This window comes from Seriola aureovittata, chromosome 18 (assembly GCF_021018895.1).
Source record: "Seriola aureovittata isolate HTS-2021-v1 ecotype China chromosome 18, ASM2101889v1, whole genome shotgun sequence".
NCBI classification, from domain to species: domain Eukaryota; kingdom Metazoa; phylum Chordata; class Actinopteri; order Carangiformes; family Carangidae; genus Seriola; species Seriola aureovittata.
This window is the reverse complement of record NC_079381.1, coordinates 15,803,091-15,822,552: the sequence shown is the minus strand read 5'-3', so window position 1 is coordinate 15,822,552 and position 19,462 is coordinate 15,803,091. Positions and strand designations below refer to the sequence as shown.

The following is a 19,462-nucleotide window of genomic DNA, read 5'->3' as shown; positions in this document are numbered from 1 at the left end:
CTCAAGTTACAAGCATTACACATCAGATAAATAAAGTGTGATAACTTGAGAAATAATGAAGCACAGATGTTTGTTTTGCTTCTACAAACAAGCACAAATGATGTAAAGATGAATAAGACCACTCTGGAGGCATGTTGGCATTAATGTGGTGCTGACACAATTGGCCTAGAGTTAAAATTCTAATATTTAATTTCACAAACATGGTTTGAGCAATGGTTTTGCGCTCTGCCGCTGCTGAAAGCATACAGGGGAAACACTGTACAATATCTGAACAGGTTTTTGTTTTTCAACTATGGTCTTACCTCTGTAGTTTCTTTGATCTCCAAGGTGAATATATGGAGGTCTTCTGACTCTTTCCTCAACTCCTTCATCTCCTCATTGGTGCCAACCTTGAAGTCAGCTCGTGTGCTTCTTGCCTTAAGGTCATCCATCTCCTTCTGGAAGTGTGCAATCTGACCACGAGTCAAAGACATGCTAAGTTACGAAAAATTTGACTTATTTCGACACTCTTAATATTGACCAGCACTGAGGTGTACCAGTTATTCGTTAATCCCTCACTTTCATGCAAAGTCCTTTCTCAGTTCTTAGTAACTGCTGCAGTAGCTAGTTTTAAACTAGTGATTAACTAAATGCACCATTACAGCAAAGAAATGCCTTTGCTAATTACAGTTAACTCTGAAAAATTGTGTATCTTGATTAAAATACAGAAAAGAAAAGAAAAAGTATAGTTTGCCTACATGAAAAAGAATTTACAGATTTACCATTGTGAAAAATTAAACAAGGAGATTTGCAGTGTTCAGTCAAACATAAGCACCTACCAAATACATTTATTTCCCCAATATGGTTTGGGCCACGAGGCTCTCTTTTTTTTTTTTTTAACCAATTAAAAGTGGTACTCCTGTGTTGATTGGCTGACGTGTCTCACCTCTTCCAATATACCAGCCATAATGTGATCCGACTCTTTCTTTTGCTGTAGCTGCTTCTCCAGGGCCTTCACACTAACAGCTGCCTGCATCAAGAAGAATATCATCAAAATCTACTTTGCAAAGTCAGTGAGAAAAAAATAAAAATAAATTATACACACCTTAAAAGCTTTGTCATCTACTTAGTTAATATACCGTTTTCTCATGCTACCAGCAGTTGGTGTCAGCTGAATATTCTGTTGCTAAGTAGCAACCACTACCAGCACAATTCCATAGCAGTTACAGTTTAACTGACCTTACAACCACCATGCAAATGAAAATACTGTGCGTTTTATCTGCTAGACACTCTTTATCATAGCTGATTTGTGTTTGTTGATTGTTACTTTTGTCACTGCTTTACTTTTTCTCTGATCAGTTTACTGTGTATAATGTTAGCTATTAGCTGTCAGAGGCTAATGTGTTGCTAATACAGTGTATTAGAAATTGTTTGTTATTCTCATGTGGACCCTGCATATACATTTTACAAAAACAAGACTGTGTTGTACTTCCAATGTGCGCTGAAAATTATTCCTTTAATGCTGATATTCTGTTTCTCCCTGTAATATCACATGGTAGGAGGAACCAAATGTAGCTAATTTAATGCTAATTTAAATTCAGTTTTCTTGTAACTCAAATAATTCATGTTTAATACAACAATAGTTTTGGTCTCAGCTCTTGTTTATGGTGTCTCATCTTTCTCTAATTTGCAATCACTATCATTGCAGTCACAATTTCACAACTATTCTCTTCAAAAACATTTAAGGCCAAATGTTAAGCCTTTACTGGACCTTCGTTTAGTTTGGTTATGCATAACTGCACCTACACACAAAATGAGAGCACACAAAATATTTATCTAGTTATGTTCGGTATTTTCGGTCAAACCAAGGCTAAATGAAATGGGTTGCCATCATAAAAACAGAGAGTTGAGAAATACAACTTGCTGAACATTTTATAGTTCTTAAATATCAGATGGAGGTTCCCTGCCTTCAGTGTGTCTCTATAATGGACTTGTTTATCTTTTAGAATATTTTTCAGCTAAATATCAACAAAACAATTATAACAACAACAACAATAATAAACAAACAGTACCTGTGGAGTTTGGACACCGCCCTGGGCAGCAGGAGTAGGTTTCTGGACAACTGTGGGTGGCGTGCTGGTTTGAACTGGACGTACTGGAGCTGAGGCACAACCAACAATATTAGAGATCACAATCCTAGTAATGGAGATTTCAGAGTTAAAGAAGTCTTTGATAGGAAAAATAAAATTAGAGTGACAAACTTGTGTAAAGTTTGGACTTTCTTACCTAATACAGCTGGTGGCTTAGTGGTTGAGAGCGGAGGGGCGGTTAAAGTACTGGAATTGGAGACAACGGTTTTAGACAGTGGAGAATTGAAGGAGAAAGACTGTGGCACTGGGGCTGGTGCTGGGGTCTCCACTGCTGAAAACCTTTGGAAAGAGCAGACGTATTTGTATATATTTTAATGTATGTATAAAAACCTCAAGTGTGTCAGTCAGAGTAGCCTAATATATGATAGTTCAGTACCTCTCACTTAGATTCAGTTTCACCGTAGGTGGGGAAGCAGTGGCAAGGCTCTGTGGTGTTGGAGCTGGAGCTGGGGCTGCCACTGCTGACGGTTTGATGGAAGGGGTACTGAAAGAAAAGGCTGAAAGTGCTGAAGGAGTGTCAGAGGGAGGTTTGGAGGCAAAGGAGAAGACTGAAGATCCTGAACCAAAAGGTGTGGTTCCCCCAAGGGAGAAAGCTGGAGTGGCTGAGGTGGAGCAGGTGGATGGGACCGAGAAAGTGAAGCTTGATGATGACGACGAGACAGGAACTGTAGGGACAATGCTGAATGGAGCAGCGGAAGAAGAAGCAGCAGGAGCTGGAGGAATGGACGCAGCTACTGAAGTAAGACCGAGGTTAGGGAATGCTGCTGGGGCAGATTGGATGGAGGCAGCAACTCTGGGTGGTTGGGTGGCCAAAGAACCTGTGAACAGAAAATAAATTAGATGTCATATCTTAATGTAGGAGTGACTGAATTAGGCTTATAGAAAAGAATAAGTCCACATTTTTCTTGGTTGGTTAGATGCTAACAACCACATTTCTGTCAAGCTTCAAAGGAATTTGCACAAATGTTACTGAACCTCTTTCTGAATGAGTTTGACTGGGTAAAAACACTGGTTTTCTAGCTTCATAAAAAAAAGTTCACTGTCTAGTCCAATTTTTTTAAAAACTGTTTCTACCTCTTTTGTGCTACCTGCAAGTTGTCAAAAACAACTGAGTATGTAAGATGATATGTCTGTCAAGTCAACAGCCTATGATGGCACCACAGCAGGACATGGAAAATCTGGCAAACACTATTAGATAATATTCACTTGAGGAAATATATCAGTGTATTTTAGGCTAAAACTCAATTCACTGGTGTTCTTACCTGGCTTGGGCAGTCTCTCTCCCTCCAAGGGAAGGGGGTTGGGGGGAGAGACCAGTTGCTTAACCCCAGGATTGAGGTTGAGTAGAGCGAATGGGCAGAGTAATCCCTCCGTGGACAGCATTAGCATAGTGGGTGCTGGGGGTAAGGTCTTCTCATCAGCTTTAAAAAGGGTGGAAAGACAAAATATAAGGAAAAAGAAAGGGAAAGAGAAATTATCTATATGATGTACAGAAATACACTTAAAAATATGCTATGTTACCATAATTTCACAAAACAGACCAAACACATAACTGTCACCAACAAACATACACAGTCCATCATTCTCCGTTGCGTAACTCCCTCCTTTCCTCCCTCTCGGATACATTTTGTAACCTTCCACAGATCAGCAAATCAGAGAGAATATCTCTACAGCTCTAGGGCAGGAAACTTTGTAGACAGTTTATTAATTGAGAGCTATATCCATGTGCAATCTTCATTGGACAGTAATAGACCTCTGTGAGAAATTATGTAGCGTTCTGCACAGCTTTGTGCTTCCAACTCACACCACCGCACAAGAGAAGCGATTAACAGCAAGTGCTGCCTGCTCACTGTGCTTTCTCTGTTCATAATGACAAAATGTGGTTTGTCACTTTAATCATTAAAGTGTTGACGGCATTTGAGCTCTAAGCCGCTATGTTGGTGCTGTATTTATCATATTTACCTTGGCCCATTCCGCCTTCCAGTGGTTAAAATAAGCAACCAGTGTTCAGCTGAAAAAGGCACACTGTAGTCATGTACAAAGACAGCATTCCTAAGATGCCTCAATTGGTGAAAAAAAACAGTCCACCACATTACTCTTCTTGCCAAACCCAGAAACTCTTTCCTGCTCTTCACACCCACTTTCCTGCACTTTCCAAAATCACGCAGTATGCTGTGGGCTGCAGACGAAAATGGCAAATCTAGTTTAAACCAACATTTAAATGATGAAACTGAGTATTCACACCCAAAATTAAAGATGCTGCTTAGTCAGAGCTGGTACTAGTCACTTCAGATAAGTCAGAAATGTATTCTGAACACTTTGTCCTCTTTGTTCTCTTTACAGCTGCGTCTCATATCTAAAACTATTTTTCAAGTGCAACTTTCACTGCCATTAGGGGATAACAGCAGTGGCTGTTCTTTCTCACTGCATCTCAGTGTTTCATTAATTACCACCAACTTTTATGCTACATTTTGCATCTTCTGTACATTCATTTCATCATGATAGCATATTAGTATACTGTCTGCATAAATTCAAACCTCTATTTACTACAGATATATAGAGCCACACACAAAAATACGATTACATATTCAATATACATTTAGAAACATATATTCAAGCAAATATTATCTTTCCAGAAATACAGTAATCCTGAGTTCTAAACAAAACAAACACACAAAACAGAGAACGCAAAACACAAAAATACAGCATCTAATGTTTTGTTTCATCTCAGTTATGAAACCATAGTTTGGAAGATAGTGAGAAGCAAAGAGATAGAGGGTGAAATAGGGAGTGAACAGAAGGGAGAGGCACACGGTACACCTCATCAGCATTCTGCAACAGGATTGTCTGGGCTTTGTTGTTTGTTGTGGTCCTCCAGCTTGTCTGAGCCATTTTAATGAGTGCATTTTTTTCTCCACAGATAACGCTCTCGTTACTTTTCCTTTGCTTTCCCTATCTAATGTCTCGCTTCGGATAAAGGTTTTGATCAGTCTACAATCATGTCAGAAATGTTTCTCAAATTGCAGGGCTTTTTTTTTCTTGATGGGGAGGGAGTTCTTAGAATGAGCAGGAGATATGTGACTAGACAGCAATAGCAGCTCTACGTGAATGTCTGACAGACTGGGCCAGTTAGGATAAAACAGTGTACTGAGACGGTAGCTTATCACTATTCTTTACACATGCTGCAATAGAACACTGCAGTGGATGGTGTACGCACAAAGAAACCTGAAATTGAAAGTTAACTTAAATACAACATCCCCTGGTTCCCCTTCCTTTACAGACAATCTTTAATAAGCCATAAGAAAAACTGAGCACCACAGAAACCATTATTTTGTAGAGATCTGACAAGACAAACTAAGAAGGCTGCGGTGCTTTGAACTTTTTTTTTTTTTTTTTTTTAAAGAATCAGTAAAACATACAGTGGGGTCCAAAAGTCTGAGACCACTTTCCCATTTGGGACCCCACTGTACATCTTACCAGTTTCAGAATAAAATATTCTAGGCATGTATGCTCATTAAAACAAGCTCATTGGTGTGGATAGTATTCGCTGGTGGCAGACTGTGTACAAACTTGCCTAAACTGGCTTAATTTTCACCACACATCATTCATACTGTCACTGAAAAATTTTCTGAAAAACCCAGAGCATTTAGCAAACCTTAGCTCAGAAACGCAACACTACCTAGGATTAATGGCACATGGTTGGATTATGGCTGCCAACAGGGTAGGCAATATGTCAAAAATCTTAGGAATACCTACACTGTGACAGTATATGTGATTTTATATAAGACAGTAGTTATTTATATTGGGATGTGGTATGTTTTCCAGAAATTCAATTCATAAACTGCTCACAGATAAATAATCAGATGGTGGTGCCTGTCTTTTGACTTAAAATGTGTCAAATCAAAGCACTTCCCTGAACAAATCCTGTGAATCCAACACTGCAATAAAGCTAAATCAGTGCTGCTCACTGATTTAGCAGAAATATATAGCATTGGGGTTAGCATTAAGCCAACTTCTCCATATTTAAAAATGGGCTCTGGCAGAGCTTCCATCAGCGTAGGCATTCTCCCACAAGATTGACAAAAATGACACAGCTGTGACCTTTGCTAAAATGCTTTAAAAATTCTGAAAAGATCCCCCAAAAATCCTTAATAAATAAGTAATAAGTAAAGTGAACTTTTTTTGAAAAGTGATAAAAGACACAACTGAGCTCTAAAATTGGTGTTAATTTGCAAAATGACAATCATCTTCGTGTGAAGGGATATAAATGATTAACATTCAACAACAAACATTAGGTTACAACTAACAGGTAGAAAGAAGAAATGCACAGAAAGCCAAATCCACTTACAGATGTGGATCTCCTGCTGGCTGGTGAAGTCGATGGCTAAACCAAGGGGCAGAGTGTCTTCATTTGTCTCGGTCACTGGGAGCTCAGCCCTACTCGCATCTTCCAGGATCCAAAGTTCCCAGATCTAAAAGGACAATAATTTGTGGTCACATCATCAAGTGAGCATCACACAAACTGTAAATTAAATCAAATCAAAAACAATAAGGATAAAATCTGTTTAGTATGTAAAACACTGAGCATCAGAACTTCAGTTGTACTTTTGGCTAAATCAAGTCTACTTCAAGAAAAGAAGCTCTAAGTTGATTAAACACAATAGACAAGATAACATTCTGTGCTCTGCAGTTCAGAACTAATACAGCACTTAAAAAACTTGAGCATATCCAGAAGCTGCCCTAACTGTCATCACATGGGTTAGTTAAATATTTGGCATTAGGTTTGTTGACTGTAGAGGGGGGTGCTCTGCTGGCCTAAATGATTTAAAAGGAAAAGTATTAAGTGTTTCTTTGATACTTCGGAAATCTAAAACACTTCCTTCCACTTTCCTTTCAAAACTATAGTTTAGTTTTAAATTGAAGTTCATCATAGTGCAAAACACCTTTCATTTCTGTCTATATTTAAAACCGTGTGTCCTTTAAATTTAAAATAATTACGTACCTTGTCGTCTTGTCTAGCTATGACGCTGACCTCAATGGAAGCTGCTGAGGCTGCAAACACAAGGTCCCTGGATGTAACAACGAAGCAAAGCAAAATGTTACACCAATTTAACTTCACATTGAAATAAAAAAAAAAACACCAAAGCTGGCAGGAATAAACAGCATATTTAAAGTCAATGCAACCTAAATGCCTATAAACTGTGATCCTTCTTACCAGTCCTCTACGTGGCTAAGGAAGTAGTGGTGTAGTCGCTCAGTGCAGCTGCCGTACACTGTGTCACTGAAGTTCAGATGCTTTGTCTCCATCTTCTCATCCTTTTTCTGTAAAAATATCATAAAATGAACTGAAAATCAACTGAATGTATGTAAAATGTAAACTGAACTGTATGGTGGAAGCATATTCTAGCTGCTTGACAATTTTATCATCATTAGCAGAAAAAGAATGCCCTTACAAATACTGAGAAATATATACATTAACATGCTGCCCATTGACATCAAAGCAAAATGTTATAATCTGTGACAAAGTTAATATAAACAAACACTAATATGATAACCTGTTGCTTACAGTAAGTATCTCTCTGAAACTAAGAGCAACAGCCGTATATGGCATAGCAGGTGCTTACACAAATAACATTACATAAGATAAGCATGTAGATGACAACTGGTTTAGGAGTAGGGATGGATACCGAGCCCGGGTATTTAACGGGCCCTGGGGTTACATTATTCAAGACCGCAGTATCAATAAGCTCCAACCTTAACGGTAAGGCTGGATAAACGTTATGTTGCACATTTATTTCACCAACTCCATCAAATATCCGTCTATGTATGATATATTTTCGCTATTTTCACAAAAGACGACAGATCTGTGTCTCTCGCTCTCTCTGCCTGCCTGCTGTTTGTGTGAGCGGAGGGCAGGGGGGGCGGGGCTGTAGTTCCAGTGAGAGACACACACACACACACACACACACACACACGCACACACACACACACACACACAGACACAGACACACACACAAGACAGTGCAGCGCGCACACTAACTCAAGCTCATAGCCTTCCTTTAGATAGATAACGATGGTTAAGAGAACCAAACAGTCCAAAGTATGGCTCTACTCTACCAGAGTTGATGCAAACACAGCCCGTTGACACAAGTATGACAAATGTTGTGTTTGTTCAAGTTTTCCATATCCAGTATCCATAAGAGTGCCATTAAAGTACCGGATCGGTAAACAGTATCAGTAAGAGTAGTAGTACCGTTAAAATCTTAACGATAACCATCCCTATTTAGGAGGCTCTATGTAATCACAGAGCCACTTCACAAACATTTGATAGCACCACAATACAGAGGCAAAATTTGACCTTCAAATTCAAAAGAAATATTTGGAAACATCCATCTACTGAGGCGAAGAGTAAGACAGCACTGAAAACTGAAGAAGTGCAACCTGACAAAAACCCAAATGTGATTAGAGCATACTCACTGGGAGGGATATCAACACTAGCTCAGGAGGGGTCTCAAGGGACCCATCTGCAGCAGCATATACCACTGCAAACACATAGGTTTTCAGCCACAGCACATCCAGAGCTGTGAGAGACAATGGAGAAAAAAAAGCCAGATTTAAGCACAGCAATGGCAGTAAAATGCAAGTAAATTAGAATATGTAATATACCGGTGACAGATAAGCTCTGTCCTTATATGCCATTAATAATTCAGATCAGCATATAGGCATACATCACAGATGTCCTTTAATTTTACATATGTGGGAGTGTCCATCTTACCTTTGACAGGTTCATCAGGGGAGGAAGTGTAAAAGTGTGGACATGGAATAACTTTCTTCTCTTCGAGTGCCTTTTGAACAGAGGAGAAAAACTGTTATTCATCTTGTCAGTTACTGGGTGCTGCAGCTCTCAGTGAGCAATAAGCATTTCATTTTTGATTACAGTGAATCAGATTCACTCACTGGTGTGTACTGACTGACTGTAGCATTCATTTTTCCTGCAGCAACTTGTTTTCCTTTTGGACTCCAGCAAACTGTGTCAAACAAAGTACATGAGCCACATGTGAGCCACAGAGGAAATATGGAGTACAGGTAAACTCAACAATTACACTCAATCTCACTCACTGCATGTGATGCCACTTGAAGCAGGTAGCTCAGCCTGCACCTTGACACTGTCTGTAACATCCAAAACCAACATACTGCCATCAGTCAGACAGGCAGCCAGAGTGGAAGCCTGAGCAGGGTTCCACTTCAGGTCCTGCACTAAAGTGCCAGAGGGTACGGCTGGCTGCAGTGATGCAAAAGGTAACTTCTGTGGTCTCGCCTGGGAAAACAAAAAAAAGAATCAACAAGTCGAATAAGTAGAAAACATAATTCTGTCAGACATTTTTCTGTTTTAAATTAGTCTACTGTGTAGAGCCCTGTGTGAACATTTTTATGATAACAGATCAGCAATTTCCCTGTTCATTTCAGTCAGTCAGTGTTCTGCACTGGACTAGTGATCCATAAATCTAGAGACCAAAGCAACACCTTCATGCAGAGTGCAGCAAAACTGGCAAATCTATTTTTAAGTGTATTGTTCATTATACAATCCCCTGTCAGAACCTGAAATAAGCATAATGTGTGCTTAACACAATGGTATATTAGGTAAACTGATAAAGGTTGTTACCTTGTTCACGAAGGTGCGGACATCATAGAATGTGAGGGACAAACCTGCCCCCTCAGACATGCCACATACTGACAAAGTAAGTTCATCACAACTGAGAGCCAAGTTGTGCACAGTCAGCTCCACAGTAACCTCCGCCAATGGTGGTATCCCATTGACTAGAACGTAAAGAAAAATTGGAGTGAATTGTTGGTAAGAGAGATGAGAAGAAATTAAATGAATTTTCTAAGTAACAGTGAAAGAAATGACAATGCAATGCAAAATGAACAGACAAGTATTCAAATTTAAACCAATTTAAACTGTATTGTCACTTTCATACCTATTTCGTTGGAGTTGCCATCTGCTTTATCAGCAGCCAGTATATCTCGAGTTAGGTAAACTTTGAATCTTCTGTCAAGCCCGACAAAAGTTAAACCAAATTTGTTTGAGATGGTAAGCAGACTAGATCTTTCTTTTGGCAACTCCTCAGTGGGCTCAAAAACTCTTGCTTTCTTCATCTGACGAAATTGAAAATCCTACAACACAAAGACAAGCAATGTTACTTCATAGTGATCAGTTATGGGTGATAAACAAATGTGAGTCCAGCTCAATAAATGCAACATAAACTGAACAGGAGGCAAAACAATACAATACTGTACAATACATGCCTGACAAGCATGGCTCGTACGCTGCCAGACAATAAGAGCCAATTTTCTTTACCTTCGTGAAACATAAAGGCTTTTATACAAATATTTGATTACTGTCAACTTGACTTTGTTAGTTCGTTGACACCACAGGTACGTAGTTTCAAATCGAAAGTTTAAATCTTGGGTAACAACGAAGTGCGTTGTGTCGCATTAGCTAAAGTAATGATGCTAACTATACTGTATAACCGCATTGACAAGCATCTGATCACTTTATTTCACATACAGGTGGTTGTTAATTCCCCTGAAATCAAGTTCACATTCAACTGTCAAGGAGCACATTAACCTAAATGCTAATAAGTACCGTGCTAGCATGCAAACTGAGAGGGTATAAGTAGCCTAAATATAAACGCTTTTTCTTGTGAGACGTTTACAGTGTTACTGAACTCTTAACTTTTAATCATGTCTAATCTGCAAATGTGGCTCTGCAAATACTTCTGGGTTCAGGTTAACTAAACAGAAAACCTTAACCCCACTAGCTAGCTCACCAGCTAACGCTAAGCTAACCTGAACCACAGAACATGAACAGGGCTAGCAAACATTAGCTCAGACATGCTAACCTGTCAACATGAATCGTGGGTAACAGCGCCTACCTTCATTTCCCTCTCAGGAGGGGAGTCTGTGTCGTCACTCATTCTGAGAGACAGAATCTGTTGCTTTTCCAAGCGACCTGTTGTATTTGCTTGTTTCTTTCCTTCTGTGTATCTGAGACAAATTTCTAGTGAGCCACATTAGACTGTGAGCACAACTGAACACACGCTGCGGCGCGATTTTGGTGAAGAAATCGACGTCACAGCTACGTAGGATGACAAATAGATACCAGAGCACAGAGACCACAACACTGAGATCGTACACACCAGATCTCCCTCACAAAATGGGGACTAGATATGGCAATTTTTTTCAGTAACCTAGGACTACAATCAAAAACAAAAACAAAAATATACTTTGCTGCAAGGCAGAAAAAAATACACGAAGTTGTGAAAAAACGCCATTTACAAATTCTCAAAAGAACCCAATCTATTACTCCACTTCTCCATCCTGCTGGGATTAATGTCAGTCTATTTATATCCCTATTTCTCCCCAAGAAAAAAAAATGTTAGAAAAATTATTTATAAAATTTTGTCCTACTATATTTTGTGAATCAGAATGTAGGCCTACTAGTGTGTGATATTTGTAACCATAGTTTATGAAGTAATGTAATGTATTTCTACAATACAGTACTGCAAAAAACCTCTCTGCCTAGGTTCCTTTGGGTTAAATAGTTGCAAGTGGGATCTTTTACAGACATTTGGGGGGGTCAACACTGAACAAATCCCTGAAGTAGCCAATTTGCTTTTAATGAGATTCAACAGAGACAAAAGAAAGAGGAGGACAGTATATGGTGAAGTAAGGACTTTTATTAGAAAGCAGATTTTTCTGTATTGCATTTAAAGAAATCAGGTACTCTTGGACTACACAACTGAAACTGGTGGTGGCAAATACCATAATGGGAATGAAAGGTAGATTCTTATGCAACATCAAAAGTGGCAACTTGCATTTTTGTTGTATATATTATTGATGCTTGAGTCAGAAGGCGCATAAACATATTAACATTTGTCATTTTTAAACATAAAGCAGTATTAACACTGAAATTGTCCCATCCCAGTTTGCCTGGTCCAAGCCCTGTTGATAGTGAAGAACATCACTATGATCAAAGTGTAGGGTTGAATGATAAGATCCTCTTTCGTTGTATGAACTGTTGCCCATCAAGAGGTTACCAATAAGCCCAGACTTAGGACCAAGTTCGGCCCATGCTTACCAGAGCATTACAGATATGGTCCATGTCAACATGGAACAGCTCTGTTCACGAAGCACCAAGGTATCAGTCAAATATCAGTCAGTCCTTGTCGCGGACACACACACACTTATAACTAAGAAGGCTGGGGTTAACATCATAATGTCCCTCGACTCTGGAGAGCAAGCTAGCAGAGACCAAAGCAAGCTGGAGAAAGACAAAGCAAAGAGCAAGAGCACAGCAAGTCATGTCAGATCTCCCATAGTGTACTTTGAGTCTCATTCCTGTTCTGATTGTCAGCGCTCTGAACACATGGCTTTAAAAGTTTCCCCTTCATTCACCTTACCCTCGGCCACTCTTCCCGTTTTTCTCTTTTCTCTCATTTTTCTAAGTAGTTCTAAAGTGCTGGCATTATGTTCAAGGACATAAACATACACACACTGTATAAACTTTTAGTGCATTTTCTCTGAGTCTGCTGTAGGTTCAAATGCATACTCAACTGGGTAGTTAAGTCTATGTATCCCACTCTTTAACACTACTTTGCTGTCATTATTAAAAGAGATTAAACTTTATGCAAACATTCAATAAAAGGCCAGGGTGTTTGATAAAAATACAACCCTATTCATTGCAAGACTCCATAGTCTTTGTTTGCAAACAGTGACAACAGTTATTCAGCATAAAATACATGGTGCATAAAGATCAGAGGTTTCATCGTGTTAGAGTGAGTGTCATGCATTTTATGATACAAGTCTCTTTGCATATAAACGTATTATTTCCAGGACAATTCAATGGAACAAAAACGGCTGTGCCCATTAGTTTTACAGTGAATGGGGATGAACAGAGCACTATGTAAGGTTTTTTAGAAAGTAAGTAACAATTTATTTGCAAAGAAAGTTTGTGAAAATAGGGTCTTTTCAACCAACAACGCCATCCTCCATGTCCCCATGTGAAGGAGAGACACCGCTTTCAATCAAAGAAACAGGTCAAATATAGAACATTACATACATTTTACGGGACTTTTTCTGCCAGCCACCTCAAATAGAGCTCATCCTCCCAAGGGTTAGCCACGACATTCTCTGAGAATCTCTCAGTTTTTAGTGCAACATCATTCATGTTCAAATTCACCCTGCACAAGAAAAAAACATCCTAAGCAGGAGAGAAAGAAGAAAGAAAGAAAGAAAAGATTTTCCTAAAAAAAAAAGAAAAAAAAAAAGAGGTTGGTATTTTTGATTTTATTGGACATATGTTTGTAGTTAAGATGAAAAACTGTGCACAAGCTGGATGAAACAAGCTGAAATGTGAATGCATCAAATGCTTATGTACGTTTGATTGAATGATTGATTTCAAAAGGGGGTCCAGGTTGTTGTGGATTAGCTGTTGAATGTATTTAAGTGTAGTAAAAATCTTGCACTTTCTCTCTAAAGAAAGTGACAAAATAAGTGAATAAATTATTACATACATTATATATATTGAGCAAAAGGTTCTGGGAGGCTAATTTCTGTAACATTATAATTCTAGTAAAGGAAAAGAAAATCTGTCAGTGTCTGCATTCTACCAGTCCTTTGTTCTGTTACTCTCTGAACATAAAGGTTCACATCATGACAGCCACACCCACACAGTCAGTCTATGGCACTTCTCCACACCCCTCTATCACTACTGTGGAGTGTATCGGGTTGTTCCCCAACCCATGTCATTTAACACGCTTTAATTTGAGCTCATTTCAAATTCCTCTAAATTAAAGTAGGGCCTGTTTAAAACTAAAGGAAGAAAAGATTTATAGTGCATTAAAAGAGAGAAAAATAGGTTATACTTACTGCACAGTTAAACAGTGAAGTACAGGTGTTTAACGTTTTTTGTGGGGCGGCAGCCTGATTAAGTTGAAAGCTATTTTGTAATCTAAAGTAATTACTGCAATCATATATGTGTGCATTTTTGGGAAGACTGTTTACCTTGGCTGACAAAATCCCAAGTGCAGTTGATCCTCTCAAAAGTCAAGTAATTAAGGTGGTGGCTCCAATAAAACAACTGAATACCTTTATTTTCTTTACAAGAGCAACTTTAAGAACCGAGGCTTAATAAATTAAAAATGAGATAAAGAAATTATTTAACTTTAAGGTATATGTTTACAGAAATTTTCAGGGTCTCTCAGTTTTGTGAACACATGTCATTTCAACATTTTAGACATACATAACTGTTGGGGTAAAGATAGTATAAAACAATAGTAAAAGCCTGTACTTGAACCTTGCTCAGTTTTCTACATGTTAGAGAAATGCTCCTTGGTTTTTGCCATATTGGAAGACCTGTTCACATCAGTTTAAAAAACAAAAACAAATCACAAAAATCACTTAAAATTTAGGTCAGAACATCATCCACAGTCAGATTCATTTTATATCATGGCCCATTTCTCAGAGTATACAACCGAGGAAAGACGTGCGTCATATAAAAAAAGAGTTTCAGTATTTTACCATATTCAATCAAGGCTTGGAGCCCTCACCACAGCAGTGCTACAGTTTACATTCATCCATCATCTCAGCCACTCTATCACAGCCCTGTTTTATTCATGGCAGATCACATTTCTTCCAAAAAAAAAAAAAAAAAGAAGAATAGATAGAGATACTGTAAACGTCATTATTATTACCTAGTGCAATTTTAACCCTGTGTTTCTTGTGCAGGGCCATCTTAAAGCTTCCCCCAAAAGAACCCGAAACAAATATATGTTGAACACAGACAGAGACTAATCTGGCCCGACCTTTGAAGTGGCACAGCACTGAAGCATAAACAAACAGATCAAATATATCAAGGGCTTATACTGTATTTTCAACTTTGTTGTTCATTCATGCTGTCACTTTCTGTTGTGGAAAAACCTGATTAATTTTATTTTTCAACCACTTCATAACTAAGCCATACTTTCCATAACAGTGATGGCTTGAAATAACTTTGGGGTTCACTCATTTACTAGATTTGATGATCTGATCTCGTGCTTAAAGGTGCTTTGACTGCTGAGCAGGAAAACCCAAGAAAACTGAAGAAAACATATAGAAACAACAGAGTATCTTTTAAAATCAATGCACGAAACAAAAAAGAAAGGCAGTTTGGACTGCGTCCTTATGCATGGCAGAAAGCATGAAAACATATATCAAAAAAAGAAGAAAATGACTGACAAATACAGGTTAAAGTCGCTGTTTGACATTGCCTCATGCCATCCCCTTCCCCTTTCCCCTAATACCCTAATCAAATAAATAACCAGGGTGATCTGGAAGAAGATTCTCCCTCCAGGTCACCATGTCTTTAGCCTTTAGTCTTTAGTACAGTCATATTTTGCCAAACTCCTTAGTTTCCAACCTTAAACCTTTTTTTGAGTGCAAATGCAATAAGCCAGCAGAAATTGCTCTTATACAATTTATTCAATAATTTACCCCCCCCACAACCCCCCCCACCCCCACCCCCACCCCCACCCACCCCTCCAGGAAAAATAAAACAGGATGGAAGCAGGACTATGTAGTATTGGTGCCAAGCACACCACCACATCAAGGTGAAACAGTGCTTCTCTCTCTGGCATTTGTTTTCTTCTACCACTTGGTGTAGTGCACTTCTTCTTACTACTCCATATAGTCAGTCTCCTCTACCCGTGCTGACAGTACGCTCCGTAGTTAGAAAAGAAAATCCAATCAGCACTGTGTCAAACACAGTCAGTCCTGGGTCACACCCAGGTCAGTTCTAACTTGTCAGACTGAGGTTTCTGAGAAATGTCCCAGTAAAAAAGAAAAAAAAAAAAACAACAAAAAAACAAAAAACAAACGTTCTTTTGCGTATTAATGGCATATCTCAAGGCAACAATAGCTGTTTTCTTATTTAGATGCAGGTTTGTGGGTTTGTTGTTGTTTTCAGTATTTCTCTGTATCCACTGTTTTCATGCATGCAAGCTTGGATTTTAGTGCATGTTCTTGTTCATGTCTCTCTCTGTATCTCCAGGACAGAATGGTGTAATTTAAAAGGATTTTTCAAAGTTAAAAAGCATTGTTACATTTTTTTTTTTTTTTTTTTACTGAACGGTGTATTTTCAACGCATTGGTGCAGATATTAAAGGCTAGTATCATAAGGTGGGAAATGTGCGCACATGTGCGTGTGTGTTTCTGTATGTGCGCGTGTGTGTGGTTTGGAGGGACTGTCTGGAGCAGACACAGGCATCACATTGACAATCTAATCCAATGTGTCACGGGCAAATGTGCATGAAAAAACAGCTCCATGTGATAGATTGTTTGTTAGATTGTGGAGAGGTTTCCTAGGAAAAAAAACCCTTTCCTCATCTTTATCATAAAAATTATGTTGCTGTTTTATCAGGAAATAAAAATTGTTCAGTTTAATGGTGCTAATACAGCACTTGACCTTTAATTATAACACAATCTTTTTTTTTTATATATCCACATCATACAACAATATGATGTAAAATGGTCAAACACTGCAAAAATAAGCTGATTTTTAAAAGGAGCAAAGTTTCTCTGATCTGTTTTTCCCAAGGTTACACAAGTTATTTTTAGAAGCAGCTTTCCAGGAAAACGGAATCATTTTACAAACCATTATAGTACACGCCGTAAACTGCCAGCAAAGCAGCTACTGCTTTTGTATTGCACTGAAATCATGTATCATTACAGTCATTTGTTCTGCTATCGGGCCTTTGTACTATGTTTGCATGTGCTGAAATACTGAGTAAATACTGAATACATGAGAAAAGGGTGGAGGAGAAATCATTGATTTTCTTCATGTGCTAATGCCATGCCTGTGTCTGCTTCCACGATCAGTAAGAATGTGTGTCCACAAGCACACGTGTGTGCATGCATGTGTGACAAATTTCCGTTAGTAAGATCTACGAGCGCGGCTTTTTGTGCTGATAATTCCTGTTGAGGAAGCACAGAGGAGGAGAAGTGGTGGACGAGATGCAAGCAAAAGAAAATGTGGTGTTAAACAGATTTCACAAAATGAGAGGCAGCCCAAAAGGACATTCACTGTCCATTCACCCTCAGACCTTGTCCAAAACTTTCCACTTCCTGCTCAGGCGGCGTGTCACCACAATTGCCTGCCTCAGCCCCTGGGATCAAGGTTGGCGCCCCCAGTGATCCATCTACACCTTCCAACCCAGCTTCATCCTCGTCTTCCTCCTGTTCCTCCTGGGCGACTCCTTCACCTTCAGCCTCTGCTCCCGCTGCCCCAGACCCAGGGCTGCCCTCTGTCAGCGGTGGGTGAGTCCTGAGAGGGTCCTTGCGATCTGGATACAACCTTTGCTCAAGGGTCTTGAAGTCAGGCTCAAAGGGAAGGGATACCCCTGGTTGAGGGGCACCTAGTGCCAGGCCCAGACCCACAGCAGCACCCATTCCCATTCCCGCACGGTACACCTCCATGCCATCAGGCAGCATGGACTTGATCTTGGGCAACCATCGCTTACGGACACGCCTCGCATTTGTGCACATGTCGGCAGCGATCACATTCATTTCACTCTCCTTGAAGTTAGGGTTGAAATTTTGACAGTAGACTGTAAAAGAGAGAAAACAGCAAACTCAATGTAGACAAATTGTGCTCTTTTGAAATTCTGTCTCATATATGAAATGATTTGGATGATAAACCTACGTTTTACAGCGTTGAGGACCCTGCTGTCCAGGGGTTTCCGACTGGGGTCACTAGTAGAAGAACGTATACCAGTCCCACAGCTATTGGCTAAAGTGTTTCTGCAAGCATACAGAGTCAACACCAGGGGGCAGAGTCAGCTACAGGCACATGGAAGTAGGCGAACATGGGAACACACACACATAACTAACCGCATTGCACAACATGGCCACAGATGGAGTGTGAAAGTTGGTTTGTGACAACTGCGGTTGTGTTGGAGTCATACACAGAAGTGGAATCTTACAGTGGCTCCTTAAAGACTAATACAAACTGCTGTTTTCAGTTGTGCATGTCTTTATACTCACCTATCAAAGAATGTGGCTAGCAGACGGCGGAGCAAGACTTTGTGTTTGATACCGGCACATAGATGACAGTTCATCAGCTGGCCTCGGGTCATGAACACCTGCGTACCTGTGTAGTAAGAAAAAAGAAGATCTGCTGAGAAAACTCCTTGTATTACAACCCATTTCCTTGTCGTTCAAAACTATAGAGCTTTATCTTTTCTCTCTTTGGACCCAAATAACCAGTTCTGCTTTTAGTCTTTTGCCACATTTGAAATTCATGTTCAAGGAGATCTTTAATGGAAATTAAACAAAGCTTCATCTCTCCGGAGCTGAATCAGAAACTGGAGAAGGAATCAAAGTTGAAGGGCGTAAAAGCACCACACTATTAAATTTCTTGGTTTCGATTCCTTCACAATACCATCTCTTTCACATGGATGTATTGTATTCTGCGTCTTATATGCACACTACACCACTGAATTACACGTTTCCATTGTGTTTCATTCTGTTTCTAATTCAATTCAATTACGATTTGATTGAATCTCACCATGTGGTAACTTTGCGCCTGAGCATTTTGCACAACTTGCGTGTTCACATATCATTGTGTTCGGCTGTGTCTGCCTATAAAGTAGACTAGGAAGTATTCAAACTCCATTCTTTTGTCTGAAAAGATTCAATATTAAATTGATACAACTTTTTGGCCATGCTCCACTGAAGGAATAATATTAGCTACACGCTGAGCGGTACCTGCTCCCTTTGAAAGTCTCTGGTCTGACAGCCACGAGCAATTTCTGGCTGTTAGACCAAAGAGTTTGGTTTTGTCTCATCATACCAAAAAATCTTTTTCCTCATGCTCTCAGAGCCCTCTAAGGGCCATCTGGCAAACTCCTGGCTGTCATATGCTTTTTACTCCAAAGGGATTTCTGTCTAGTCACTCTACCATAAAGGCCTGATTGATGGCTACTGCAGAGATGGTTGTCCTTCTGTCACAGTCGTCTCTCTCTGCAGAAATTCTCTATGTGCATCTTTGTTTTATCCCTTTCAGACTGACACAGTGACGTGGGTCGGACCTGCTACGGCGGTTGATCTAAATGACTCGGTGCGCATCATCTGACCCTCCTCCTGACCCGGCTTTAGTATGACTAAAGCACTGCCTTGCTGAACAGCAAACATAATTTCACCAAAATCTTTTAATTACATGCTTTAGCAGTCATGCTAGAGTCAAGTTACTGTGAATGGTGATGACCAGAGATTAACCTCTGGCAGAAATCTCCTTG

At 39.4% G+C, this 19,462-nt stretch overlaps 2 protein-coding genes across 5 annotated transcripts in view; both read right to left on the bottom strand.

Moving 5' to 3' along the window:
* nup214 (nucleoporin 214) overlaps positions 1–11,237 on the bottom strand; it is a 31,101-nt gene extending 19,864 nt beyond the window's left edge. For both annotated transcript variants that reach the window (XM_056403800.1, XM_056403801.1), the window contains exons 1-16: positions 11,066–11,237; positions 10,109–10,304; positions 9,793–9,947; positions 9,249–9,447; positions 9,087–9,157; positions 8,905–8,974; positions 8,607–8,710; positions 7,345–7,451; positions 7,132–7,198; positions 6,478–6,601; positions 3,392–3,550; positions 2,506–2,947; positions 2,266–2,408; positions 2,052–2,140; positions 926–1,009; positions 303–452 (exon numbers count right to left, since the gene is read on the bottom strand). In XM_056403800.1, the coding sequence (XP_056259775.1) occupies positions 303–452; positions 926–1,009; positions 2,052–2,140; positions 2,266–2,408; positions 2,506–2,947; positions 3,392–3,550; positions 6,478–6,601; positions 7,132–7,198; positions 7,345–7,451; positions 8,607–8,710; positions 8,905–8,974; positions 9,087–9,157; positions 9,249–9,447; positions 9,793–9,947; positions 10,109–10,304; positions 11,066–11,107 (2,202 nt within the window). In that variant the 5' untranslated portion in view covers positions 11,108–11,237. The remainder of the gene's footprint in view (positions 1–302; positions 453–925; positions 1,010–2,051; positions 2,141–2,265; positions 2,409–2,505; positions 2,948–3,391; positions 3,551–6,477; positions 6,602–7,131; positions 7,199–7,344; positions 7,452–8,606; positions 8,711–8,904; positions 8,975–9,086; positions 9,158–9,248; positions 9,448–9,792; positions 9,948–10,108; positions 10,305–11,065) is intronic.
* A 612-nt stretch (positions 11,238–11,849) lies between these two features.
* Positions 11,850–19,462, bottom strand: part of LOC130186198 (nucleus accumbens-associated protein 2) — a 32,017-nt gene continuing 24,404 nt past the window's right edge. For all 3 annotated transcript variants that reach the window (XM_056403030.1, XM_056403032.1, XM_056403031.1), the window contains exons 5-7: positions 18,210–18,315; positions 17,869–17,966; positions 11,850–17,773 (exon numbers count right to left, since the gene is read on the bottom strand). In XM_056403030.1, the coding sequence (XP_056259005.1) occupies positions 17,247–17,773; positions 17,869–17,966; positions 18,210–18,315 (731 nt within the window). In that variant the 3' untranslated portion in view covers positions 11,850–17,246. The remainder of the gene's footprint in view (positions 17,774–17,868; positions 17,967–18,209; positions 18,316–19,462) is intronic.